Source organism: Plodia interpunctella, chromosome 5 (genome assembly GCF_027563975.2).
Source record: "Plodia interpunctella isolate USDA-ARS_2022_Savannah chromosome 5, ilPloInte3.2, whole genome shotgun sequence".
Lineage (NCBI taxonomy): Eukaryota > Metazoa > Arthropoda > Insecta > Lepidoptera > Pyralidae > Plodia > Plodia interpunctella.
Window position 1 is genome coordinate 9,823,262 of NC_071298.1, and position 12,277 is coordinate 9,835,538.

Below are 12,277 nucleotides of genomic sequence, written 5' to 3' on the forward strand. Positions count from 1 at the left end.
GTTTAAATAAAATTCACATTTATCTTTGTAGGGTCACTCGCAACCGTACAAAACTGTTAACGCCAAAGCCCTTGAAGATTCCCAAGTGATCAAGCTACCAATGAGGGCCTTCCAAGAAGTATTCAAAGAATACCCCGATATATTCGTCAGGGTTATCCAGGTATGAGAGTGTCATTTTCTGGGTGTTTCTCAGAGCGTTTCGACCGCTGCGGCCGCGCTGTCATTACGATCCGTAGATTTTTTTGAGGAAGGAATCATTCCCAAAATCAACCATGGATCTGATCTGTTTATTTAAAACCTAAAAGATTTTTAATATTGATTTGATAATAACTTGCGTAATAACTTAGACAGAAGGTCCCTTGAGTAGGGACTAAACAAATTAATTGACTTGGTATTACATGATTGTTTTACTATATGATGCTGATATGCATATGTTTATCACACATGATCATCAAAAATATAAACATAAATTCAAATAACGAGATGGAAAAATTCATTCCCACTCGATTTTTATTATTTTTATTTTATTTTGTTATTTAGGGTTTAGATGTTGGTATGTCATTTTATTATACATCATTTTATCAGATATCAAACATATTCATCTTTCCACGTCACTGATTAATTGTTTTATTTGTTTATTGCTACAATAAAACAATTTGTAATAATGAAGTATAACGACAATCATATAAATTGAGTTAGCCGCCAAAGTTGGCGACTTGTGTAATGTGATACTAAGTCAATGATACTAATTTTATAACATATACGAAGTCACACAAAAATGTATTTTAGAGAGTAGAATTTGCTTTGTCAGTTGGACTTCAGTGTAGAATTATAAAATGTAATGATGCTTCGTTTATTTTAGATTATTATGGTGCGTCTCCAACGGGTCACTTTCACAGCGCTACATCAGTATTTGGGACTTAGCGCTGAGTTAGTTAATCCAGTAAGTATAAGGCAGAAAATTAAATATTCAAGATTATTTATTCATATTGATTTTGCTAACTGATTTAAATAACAAAACATGATAATGATAATTTAATTTTGTGATGTAGGTGTTGTCGTTCAGTTATTTCAAACAAACATTATAGGGTCGCGAGAAACGTCGTCCGACAGTGGCGTCCTCCCCCGGCCGCGCGCCGAAAGTGGTCGACAGTAGCACCACTATGCACTCCTCACATATCAACGAAAGGGCTGAACATTTGGTAAGTTTGTATTAAATTAATAGAATGAGCATGAAGAAAAATACAGTTTTTTTTTTGCAATTTGTAAAAAAAAATGTTTGACGATACGCGGGGCGGCAGGCAGATGCGTGGGGAACGCGGCACCGCCCTTCGTTTCTGTATTGATCGTACACGGGGTTTACGCCCGGACATAAATCGGGCATAATAATTTTTGCTTGTCGTTAACTCATCTCTGACATTCACTCATTATTATTTACACTTTATTTTTTTTATTAATTATCAGGGCCATTGAAATAACCATTAACGTATGCTATTATTCTGTTTTATAACCCCCAGTTTTCTCATGTTATAACTTCATTATAGTTGTGTGTTACTTTGTAACAGCATGTCTCGGAAACGAACCATCAATCGTCATCCCCGATCAATATACAAGGCCGACGGCAGAGGCCTGACATGGTGCCTGACATCACTTCGAATACGCCTCAGGTATGTTGACTGCGACTGAGAGAATAGACATAGTCATATCTTCCATTTCGCTCATACAAGATAGAGAAATGTTTACTATATATACGAGGAGAAAGGGACAATGGGATGCTTCTATCTTTTTTCTCTTTTCGTGTACCGCATTTTACAAGCTAGGCTGGACTATGTATGAAATAGTTCTATCTAATGTGGCTATGCTCTTGCTCACACTCTTCAATATAGTTTTCTCGGTCTATGGTTATTCACTGACTTAACTTTTACTGTGAACTCCGTTTTGCAAGGTAGAGACAGAATTAAAAATTTCATCATTCAGTATCAGTGGAATATCCTACTAATCTCGTGGTTTGGACCATCTGTTCGAATTTATATTTCTGTTATTGTCTAAATTAAAAAAAAAGTCTTAGTTTCGGGAATTATGGGAATCTAACTCGATGATACTATATATGTTTTTAATATATTTATTTAATTCACAGCAACAGCCGGACGTCCAACCGACGCCATCATTACAGCGGTCCAAAGAAGGATCTTCATTTAAGAAACGAGACGCCAACGAGAATCTCGACGAACAGGTAACTAGTGAATTTTTTTAACAAGTATATAATAACACTATTAGGCTATTTTAAGAACATTTTGACGTTTGTAACTCGTTTAAATTTTGTTTGAAAACTAACATTTCATGTCATCTTTAATAATTGCGAGAACCCACAGCACACCATTTGTGGAAACTGCTTTTTTTGAATTGCATATTTGTAAATTTATAGCTGTCTTATGTGTCCCGCAATTCTATTTTAATCTTTTTGTTCTATTAATGTTGTTCAGTATTGATGTTGCACTGGCAACCAACAAGAAAAAAAAAAGGAATGTTTGAAAGATATTTCTTATTTTTTTTTTTTTACAATGACAGATACGAATATTCCCGCCGATTTGCTTGTAATATGAAAATTAATAAATTTGGTATTTTTAATGTAAAATTAAAAAAAAAAACTCAACATAATTTCATTCAACTACCAGTAAATAATAGTTTAATTAATTGCTGAACAAATTCTTTGGTCAAATGTTCAGTTTTGTCTTGTGGTGTTTTATTTTTGGCAATAAAAGTTATACAAATTTGTTCTCAGGCGTTGATCCAAATAGCAACTGAGGCGTTTGTAAAAGAGCTGGGGCTTGAAAGCGACAGTGTTCTCCGAGGTCACGTGCAAGTGAGGGACCTGCCCGCCGGGACTTACATCATGAAGGAGGAGAGCCATAAGGTGGGTTTTGATCATGTTTTACTATCCTTAATCTTAATCGTAACTATGCTAATTATTACGAGGGCTGCTATTTATGTATCCGGAACTGGCCAATAATTCTAGAATATTTAAAAAGTAATTACAACATTTGAAAATAGAACTCTTCGGCTAGAGAATAAATATTTTTCATGTCCCTGTCATTTGTTTTTTTCAATTGGCGCCAATTTTGAAAATAGCTTGTCTTCATTGCCATGGATTTAACTCGTGAACATTTTCGCGCGATGATTTATTATGATTTTCGGCGTGGATTAACTCAAAAACAGTGCATCGAACAACTGATTTTAACTTTTGGAGATGAAGCACCATCGAAAACCACTGTGTATTATTGGTTTAAGGAATTTCAACGTGGACGGTCTATGCTCACGGATGAAATTAAGGAGGGTCGTCCTAAATCGGTAGTGGTACAACAAAATATTGATGCTGTGCGACAATTAGTAATGCAAGATCGTCATGTTACATACCGCGAGATAGAGGCGTCTCTGGGCATTAGTATGACGAGTATACACGCGATATTACACGAACATTTAATTGTTAAAAAAATTTGTTCGCGTTGGATTCCGCACAACTTGAGCGTAGATCAAAAGCAGGCTCGTGTCGACTGGTGTAAGAAAATGATAAAAAAATACAACCGTGGCACGTCAAAAGCTGTTTATAATATCTACACAGGTGACGAAACCTGGATCTATGCTTATGACCCTGAAACTAAACAGCAGTCAACGGTGTGGGTCTTTCAAGATGAACCGAATCCAACAAAAGTTGTTCGTGCGAGAAGCACTTTAAAGCAAATGGTCGCTTGTTTTTTTGGTATCAACGGACATGTAGCTACAGTGCCACTAGAGAATAGTAGGACGGTTAATTCTGAATGGTACACCACCATTTGTTTGCCAGAAGTCTTTGAAAAAATACGAAAGAACAACCCACAACGCAGAATCATACTTCATCACGACAATGCTAGCTGCCACAAGTCGGCTGAAACAAATAATTTTTTGGAGGGTCAAAAGATTGAATTGACGGGTCATCCGCCGTACAGCCCCGACCTGGCACCCAATGATTTTTATTTATTTCCAAACATTAAAAATAAATTACGTGGTCAACGTTTTTCGAGCCGCGAAGAGGCCGTTGATGCGTTCAAAACACACGTTTTGGACATACCTCAATCAGAATGGAAAAAGTGCTTTGAAAATTGGTTTCATCGTATGCAGAAGTGCATAGATCATCGCGGAGAATACTTCGAGAAACAATAAAACCATATGTAATAATATATGTTTGTTTAATTTTGTTATTCCGGATACATAAATAGCAGCCCTCGTATTATAAATGCGAAAGTATGTTTGTTACCTCTTCACGCTCTATCTACTAAACCAATCTTCTTGAAAATTTGCATACATGTAGTTTGAAGTATGGAGAATGACATACATTTCATCCCGGATGAATGTGCCCGTGGAAAATTCACGCGGGCGAAGCCGCGGGGCAAAAGCTAGTATATTATATCGCTTGTTTCAAATGGGAAACGAATGCGAAAGATTTCAAGGCTAAAGCACTTACTGGTCTACATTAATATGTTTTGTCTGTTAATTCGATCGAAAAAAAAACATACCGCGCACCAGTGATGAAAAATATAAAATTATTTATTTATTGCAATAAACTAATATATTATCACGAACTGTACTACCAAGTACTACTACTCTTTCTATCCAAGTACATACATGGACACTTGAAAGTACATACGCTATGTACATATATTTTTGCTGTAAAATTACAGCGTTTAAAAATAACTAACTTTACATACACTCCAATTAATACCAGATATATTTCCCTAGCTATTTTATAGCGTCCCTGGTGAACCAGAAATCAAGCAGGTATACGGGTGATTGTTTGGGTTTTGTGCCTCATTTTGTTTTCATTACTACATTCGAAACTTTAGGGCATTAGCCGTATTGTCTAAGTAGAAGCCGTGTTTTAGATTCCGCTGTTTTACAAAACTGCCGTTCAAATTGATTGTTAAACTGCTGGTTGATACTACATAATTCGTCACCTGCATTGGCATGCAAATCTTGATATTGAAGTTTGACAACTGTGTACAATTTTTTTTATGTGGTTTTTTTCTTGTACCATATCATAGTATCATAGATTTGCGCAAACACCATTAATAAAAGTTTTACAACGTTTTGTTTAGTACGACATAGCTTTCCTTGCGAGCAGTTGAGTCACAGTTTAATGTCATTAAGTATGGAGCGTTTGGACGAGTCCAAAAAAAATTGATTTTAATATCGTCATTATCTTTAAAAATATAGTTATTTTTATATATGTATAAATCCCGGCTTTTTATATATGTATAATCCTGGTATAGCTTCTCAATAATGTAATTTAATGTTTCTAATAGTGTAATAAGGTCGATTAAATAGTTATCAAAACATACATTCAGTTTGTCTGTGGAGTCGAAAATACACTGGGTTTTTATCAATCAATTTTGACCATTCGATTTGGTGTTGCTATGGCAAAAAAAAAATTGTTTAAAATCCGTTTTCTCCTCTTTATGAACCGATTGTATCGAATTATATTATATATTCGTATATTTATTTTCAGGATGTGTCTTTGGTCTATCTTCTCTCAGGCGCTTTGCTGGTGTCTCAAAAGGTAGCTGAAGGCGAGGGGGAAGTCCACATGTTTACAGCTTATCCAGGTTTGTGTATTAGATCTATTATCTTATATATCTGTAATGTTAAATAACTTAGTAAACTTATTGAACCTTCATACTGTTGTTGAGGAAAATTCACCGCCACTTGGTGATTGTAATCTTCCTTACTATGTTTACATGTAATACTATACTATGTTTTACATGTAAAGTATGGCATGATAGGGACCAACACTGTTTTAATGAGTATTTTTTCGGTATTTCTTCTCACCAGTGGTCGTTCCGAAACGTTCAACCTGCTTTATTCAAACGTACAAAATTCAAAATTTCAAAATTTGAATTTCGAACTATAAGTTCTTTATTATCATCACATTACAATTTTATTAATTTTCAGGTGAAGTGGAAGGAGGTTTAGCCGTAATAACTGGAGAGCCAAGTTTCTTTTCAATCCGTGCCAAACATTTTTCTCGCATCGGCCTATTGTCCAAGACCACAGTTTATAGTATTATGAGAGAACGGCCCTCTGTTGTACTGCACATTGCTAATACTGTGGTGAGGCGGCTGTCGCCATTCGTGAGGCAAGTGGACTTCGCTTTGGACTGGGTGAGTTTTAATATCCTAACTAATATTATAAATGTGAATGTGTGTTTGTTATCTCTTTAGACTCTATTTACTCCACCAATGAAATTACTGAATTTTTGAAATTTTGAAATTTTGCGTACGTTTCCTGTGGGAATTTCAGGAAATCCCTTCTTAGTGCTCCCCTACACTGTCCTAGGAACCTACACACCAAATTACAATACAATACAATACTCTTTATTGTACCAAAAGCGAAATTATATATATATCCAATAGTATAATATACTATATATAATATACTAGCTGCTTTTGCCCACATTTTCGTGAGTAAAAATCCGTTTCCTGTGGGAATTTCAGGAAATCCCTTCTTAGTGCTCCCCTACACTGTCCTAGGAACCTACACACCAAATTACAATACAATACAATACTCTTTATTGTACCAAAAGCGAAATTATGTATATATATCCAATAGTATAATATACTATATATAATATACTAGCTGCTTTTGCCCACATTTTCGTGAGTAAAAATCCGTTTCCTGTGGGAATTTCAGGAAATCCCTTCTTAGTGCTCCCCTACACTGTCCTAGGAACCTACACACCAAATATACAATACAATACTCTTTATGGTACCAAAAGCGAAATTATGTATATATATCCAATAGTATAATATACTATATATAATATACTAGCTGCTTTTGCCCACATTTTCGTGAGTAAAAATCCGTTTCCTGTGGGAATTTCAGGAAATCCCTTCTTAGTGCTCCCCTACATTGTCCTAGGAACCTACACACCAAATTTCAGCTTTCTACGCCCAGTAGTTTCGGCTATGCATTGTCTGTCAGTCCGTCACTCAATTACGCAAGAGTTTTATATACAATACTTTTTATTGCACCAAAAGCGAAATTACAAAAAAAGAACAATACAAAAATAAAATAAAAAGGCACAAAGGCGGACTTATCGCTAAAGCGATCTCTTCCAGATATATATAGATTTTATATCCAGGTATTTCTGGAGTCCGGTCGGGCGGTGTACCGTCAAGACGAGGAGTCCGGCTCGACGTTCATAGTGCTCAGCGGCCGGCTGCGATCGGTCATCACTCACCCCAACGGCAAGAAGGAGTTGGTTGGAGAGTACGGGAAAGGAGATCTTGTTGGGATTGTGAGTTCATATTCATTCATCTGTTCGTCATACGAAAATTTTAATATCATCCTAGAAAGCCCGCGATGATGGAGCGACAGGCGAAAAATACATCTTAGCAGGACTTTTTACCCTATAAATGTTTATTTACCGTATGTGTATAGAACCATAATCAAAAACTTTTCCATTCCATTCTCTGCTTAAATATCCACTAGCCGTTTACCCACGGCTTCGCCCACGTAAAATTTGCCTAGCCTATGTCACTGTATGTTTCGTCTATCTCTGTGCCAAACTTCATTGAAATCATTCGAGTAGTTTATCCCTTACGAACAAAAATACAAATATTTTCTCTTTATAATATTAGTATCGATAATTAGGTCAAATTATTCATTCTGATACTTACAGTCAAGAGTTCTGAAATCCAAATTTACCTGGATACCTGGCTTATCGATGGATGAGATTCTACTAGACCATCGTCTATGAGATCTCCAGTTTCTGTTTCTAGATTTTTAGAACTAGATTTGGAAGCAATGATTAATTTGATTGTTTAAAATAATCTTCTCCCAGGTCGAAATGGTGACCCAAACCCGCCGTAGTACAACGGTGATGGCGGTGAGGGATTCAGAACTGGCGAAGTTACCTGAAGGATTGTTCAATGCGATCAAACTGCGCTTTCCAGTCGTCGTCACTAGGCTTATCAACCTGCTGGGACATAGGATATTAGGTAAAGTATTCTTCTCTCTCATAAATGCGTGTTTCCGGTTTTATTCTGAAGCTCGGGGTCCGAAAATTAACCTTATGAAAAATCTGCTATAGATTTACCTTCTGACGGAATCCTTTGCTGTTGCAATGCTGTTCTTGCCTATCAAGCCTTTAACCATTCGCTCGCCATATCGTCAACCATTTGCTGCTTTGTTTACGGTAACGCTCCAGGCGTGTCACGCCATTATTTAAGTCCATTAGTTCAATACGTTAGGAGTATATTCTCACAACGCTTGTTAAATTTGTAATAATTTGTCTAGGTTCGTGGCAGAAACCCACCGCTGGGTTAGGAGCAGCGACCATAGAGTCGCGGCGATCGCAGCACAACTTCTCCACAGTAGCTGTGGTGCCAGTGAGCGACGATGTTCCCTTGACCGCCTTTACGTATGAACTGTACCACTCTTTGTGCGCTATTGGTAAGTTATATATTTTTGTATAAAATTGTATAAAAAAATAATAAAATAAAATAGTACAAAATAGAACATGAAATGTGACGTCACAAGTAATATTTATGCAAAGAAAATACAAAAATTAACTTTTCGCTTTAGTTTGTTTAACATGTTTGGTCTATTAAACATGTGATTATTTTCATGTATTTATTTACCTACTCTTCAAATTATCGCCATATTTCTTGGAGTGTCATTATCGAGAACTTTCTCTATGAATGAATGAATGAAATGTTTATTCATTTGAAACATAGTATAAATAGATCTTATGTATGATTGTGTGACCTTACATGTTCTGTCAGGAATATGGCATGTAAGATTGACGTGTGTCAACGTGTTTAGGATGATAATATTGTGTTTCTCTAAGAATTTTTTGTAAGTGCCTATTTTTTCTTACTAAATACTTTAAAATGATACATATTGTGTACCGTTGTATTTAGCTAAATAAATAAACATATTCAATAGAATACGTTACAGCTTTAACGTTTTATCGGCAGGCCTAACCGTGCGTCTAACTTCGGATGTGATTCGCAAACTTCTCGGTCTAACAATAATGGATCCGAACAACGAATACAGACTCAGTTCCTGGCTTGCGCAACAAGAGGACAAACACAAGGTAGGTACTATACGGGATAATGGTTAAGACGCCCGCCTGTGGATCGAAAGGTCCCAGGTTCGAATCCTACTCGTGCCACATGAGTTTGTATACCAATCTGACTCGTGTATAGTTGTTTTCATTAACCACCACTTGCTTCCGGTGAAGGAAAACATCGTGAGGAAACCTGCACACTGGTTGGTTATTATTTATTAACTTGTGTGTGAAATGGAGAAGGCAATGGCAAACCACTCCATTAATAATGCCAAGAAAGTTGTTATGTATCTTTCATTCCACGTAATAACCACGACCCTCAGCCATGAGTAATACGACTATGAAGAAGACATACAGTAGCGTCAGGGGGACTTGGGTCAAAAAAAGATAATTTTTGACTTGCCTTGGGGTCGAACCTTTAGTCTAGCAATCCGGACTAAAGACCATTAGATTACAAAGTGCGTCGAGAAAATAATAAAATATAATTAAAGACTTTATTTCCAGGTGGCCCTCTACCAATGCGACCCGAGTTTAACCCAGTGGACTCAACGTTGTATACGACAAGCTGATTGCATTCTGATCGTCGCATTGGGCGACAAACAGCCCAGCATCGGGAAAGTGAGTGTTCTATATCTTGGGTTAATCCTCGCCTGTGATGCCCCGGAGCCCGGGATTTACTTGAAAATATTGTTTCGTGAGCTTACGGCTTAATTATAAAATTCAAAATTGTTTATTCAACTTTGCATCACTTATTGACGACAAAATTATACTTAAAACTAACTCTACTGCCGACTTCCAAAGCACAGTTGTTTGTCCTGGTCCCATAGTCGTCATGTATCGAAATAGAACATGAAATATAATCTGTTCTTTTTTTAATAAGGTTCTATTTACTTTTACCTGTCCCTATGTCTGTCTTGCAAGTTGAATTTCACCTACTTCCGCTTGTCCTAATGAGTTGAAACTTTCCACGTCCCTTCAGTTTCTATCGCTATGCATTGTCATCATAAACATGACCAGATGGAGGGATTGGCTCCCAACGATGGAACTCCCAACGGCTTACCGCACGGACATCTTTTTAGGTTACGCATTGAATGCAACAAGATTTTTCTGACGGCAATAAAAGCTTGTGTCAAAAATGTCATTTTTGTAAACTTTAAATTTCAGATCGAGAAAGAAATTGAGCGTCTAGCCATCCGTACTCAAAAAGAGTTGGTGCTACTCCATCGTGAAGGTGGTCCTAATCCTTCTGGTACCGTTCATTGGCTGAATATGAGGAGTTGGGTCAGCCAGCATCATCATGTCAGGTGTCCGCATCGGATGTTCACTAGGAAGAGCCAGTACAGGATTGTGAGTAAACTCAACCTTATTACGTAGACCATAAGAGTTATATTTCTGTGTTGTAAGTGACTGTTCATTAGCTTTATATGAGGAGTTGGATCAGCCGATATCATGTGAGGTGTCTTCATCGGATGTTCGCTAGGAAGAGCCAGAACAGGATTGTGAGTAATCTCTGTTTAATTACGTTGGCTGTAAGAGCTATATTACTGTGTAATGTGAAACGGTTCATTGGTTGAATATGAGAACTTGATCAGTCGGCATCATTATATGAGGCCGTCTTCCATGCTGGTCTAAGAGCGTATGAAAAACAGAATGCACCAGCACGTACTCCTCTTGCGCAGATTGTAAAAGTCAATCAAGGGAAAGGGCTATAAACTTGAGATTCTTCTCATAGACGATGGGTTAATCTGTCACTATTTATAATCTTAATATAAGCCCATCGTACGGGTAGACGAGGTATTAGAGTATAGCAACTCATGCCTCCATCTTCCCCGTAAGGGATATAGACGTGATTATGTATCTATATAATCTTTTTTACAGAGCGAACTATACAGCAAAGTACTGATGTCTGAAGCCAACGTGCATTCAGACTTCTCACGTCTCGCCCGCTGGCTGACCGGGACTTCTGTGGGACTCGTGTTAGGAGGGGGAGGGGCGAGGGGCGCCGCACACGTCGGCATGATACGCGCTATACAGGTGAGAAAGTACCAAGCAATTCACACTTGACGATTCACAATAAAAAGACCTGAGAATTATTAGAGGGAACAAGTGATGATTGGGCCGAGCAAGTGGAGACGAAAAAGTAAAATTGCCTTGGGTGCCAACGCTCAGGAAAACCGGGAAAACGCTCAAATGAGAGTCAAAGGATTCATTCAGAAATTAGTGGCAATATCTATCACTCCACATATACAACGCCGCTGACGCAAAAAGCAGACTATTACAAGTCATGTAGAAGCTTCACGATACTACGGACAGATGACACTACGGTCGACTCACTACAGAAGCTAACAAGCCTAGACTGAAGGACTGCTACACTGGAGGTCCCGGAGTCGATCCCGGTCAAGTCAACGTGAAAAATGATATTTTTCTGATTGACCTGGGTCTTGGCTGTTTATCTATACATGTATATGTTATAGAATATAGTATCGTTGAATTAGTATCCCATAACACAAGTCTCGAACTTACTTTGGTGCTAACTCAGTCTGTGTGATTTGTTCCTATAATTTATTTATTTATTATTACATATGTAATTAGCTTTTAGTTTCCCAAAAAGGAAATAAATAAATAAATATTATTGTAGGAGGCCGGCATACCTATCGATATGGTGGGCGGAGTTAGTATCGGAGCGTTTATGGGTGCTCTGTGGTGCATGGAGAGGAATATCACTACCGTCACGCAGAAGGCCAGGGAGTGGTCGCAGGTTTGTGACCTTTTTATAAGGTTTTATTTAGTTTTTGATCCAAGCGGTGCTGGTCCGGTGGTTAAGACGTCGGGATTAAAAGGTCCCAGGTTCGAATCATTCAGCGTGAAAGATTTTTACTACTACGGAACACTACGTTGTGCGTGGCTCAACATGGCTAGGCTGATTTTTTAAAACTTTTCTGGGTAAAGATCTCCCCGTCTACATCCAAACATCTCTACAAAGAAAATACTTGAAATATATGTACAGTCGATAGCACATCAAGCTACGCAAATTCATTGTGAATTCGCTGCTATTACCACGCCATAGAGGTTCATGTAGGGTAACTCGATGTGCTGTTGACTGTACAAATTTCTCAATTTCGTACACTCAAAACTCAAAAATATTGATTGCCATAACTGTGTCGTTACAAAGAA

At 37.5% G+C, this 12,277-nt stretch overlaps 1 protein-coding gene across 10 annotated transcripts in view; it reads left to right on the forward strand.

Moving 5' to 3' along the window:
• sws (swiss cheese) overlaps positions 1-12,277 on the forward strand; it is a 42,192-nt gene that overhangs the window by 14,636 nt on the left and 15,279 nt on the right. For 6 of the 10 annotated variants that reach the window (XM_053745178.2, XM_053745171.1, XM_053745172.1 and 3 more), the window contains 17 exons: positions 32-160; positions 863-943; positions 1,089-1,202; positions 1,566-1,667; positions 2,138-2,233; positions 2,783-2,914; positions 4,774-4,812; positions 5,540-5,636; positions 5,983-6,191; positions 7,172-7,327; positions 7,874-8,030; positions 8,329-8,484; positions 9,012-9,130; positions 9,608-9,721; positions 10,268-10,450; positions 10,982-11,137; positions 11,742-11,861. In XM_053745178.2, the coding sequence (XP_053601153.1) occupies positions 32-160; positions 863-943; positions 1,089-1,202; positions 1,566-1,667; positions 2,138-2,233; positions 2,783-2,914; positions 4,774-4,812; positions 5,540-5,636; positions 5,983-6,191; positions 7,172-7,327; positions 7,874-8,030; positions 8,329-8,484; positions 9,012-9,130; positions 9,608-9,721; positions 10,268-10,450; positions 10,982-11,137; positions 11,742-11,861 (2,160 nt within the window). The remainder of the gene's footprint in view (positions 1-31; positions 161-862; positions 944-1,088; positions 1,203-1,565; positions 1,668-2,137; positions 2,234-2,782; positions 2,915-4,773; positions 4,813-5,539; positions 5,637-5,982; positions 6,192-7,171; positions 7,328-7,873; positions 8,031-8,328; positions 8,485-9,011; positions 9,131-9,607; positions 9,722-10,267; positions 10,451-10,981; positions 11,138-11,741; positions 11,862-12,277) is intronic. The other 4 variants (XM_053745173.2, XM_064435973.1, XM_053745177.1 and 1 more) reach the window with 2 other exon arrangements.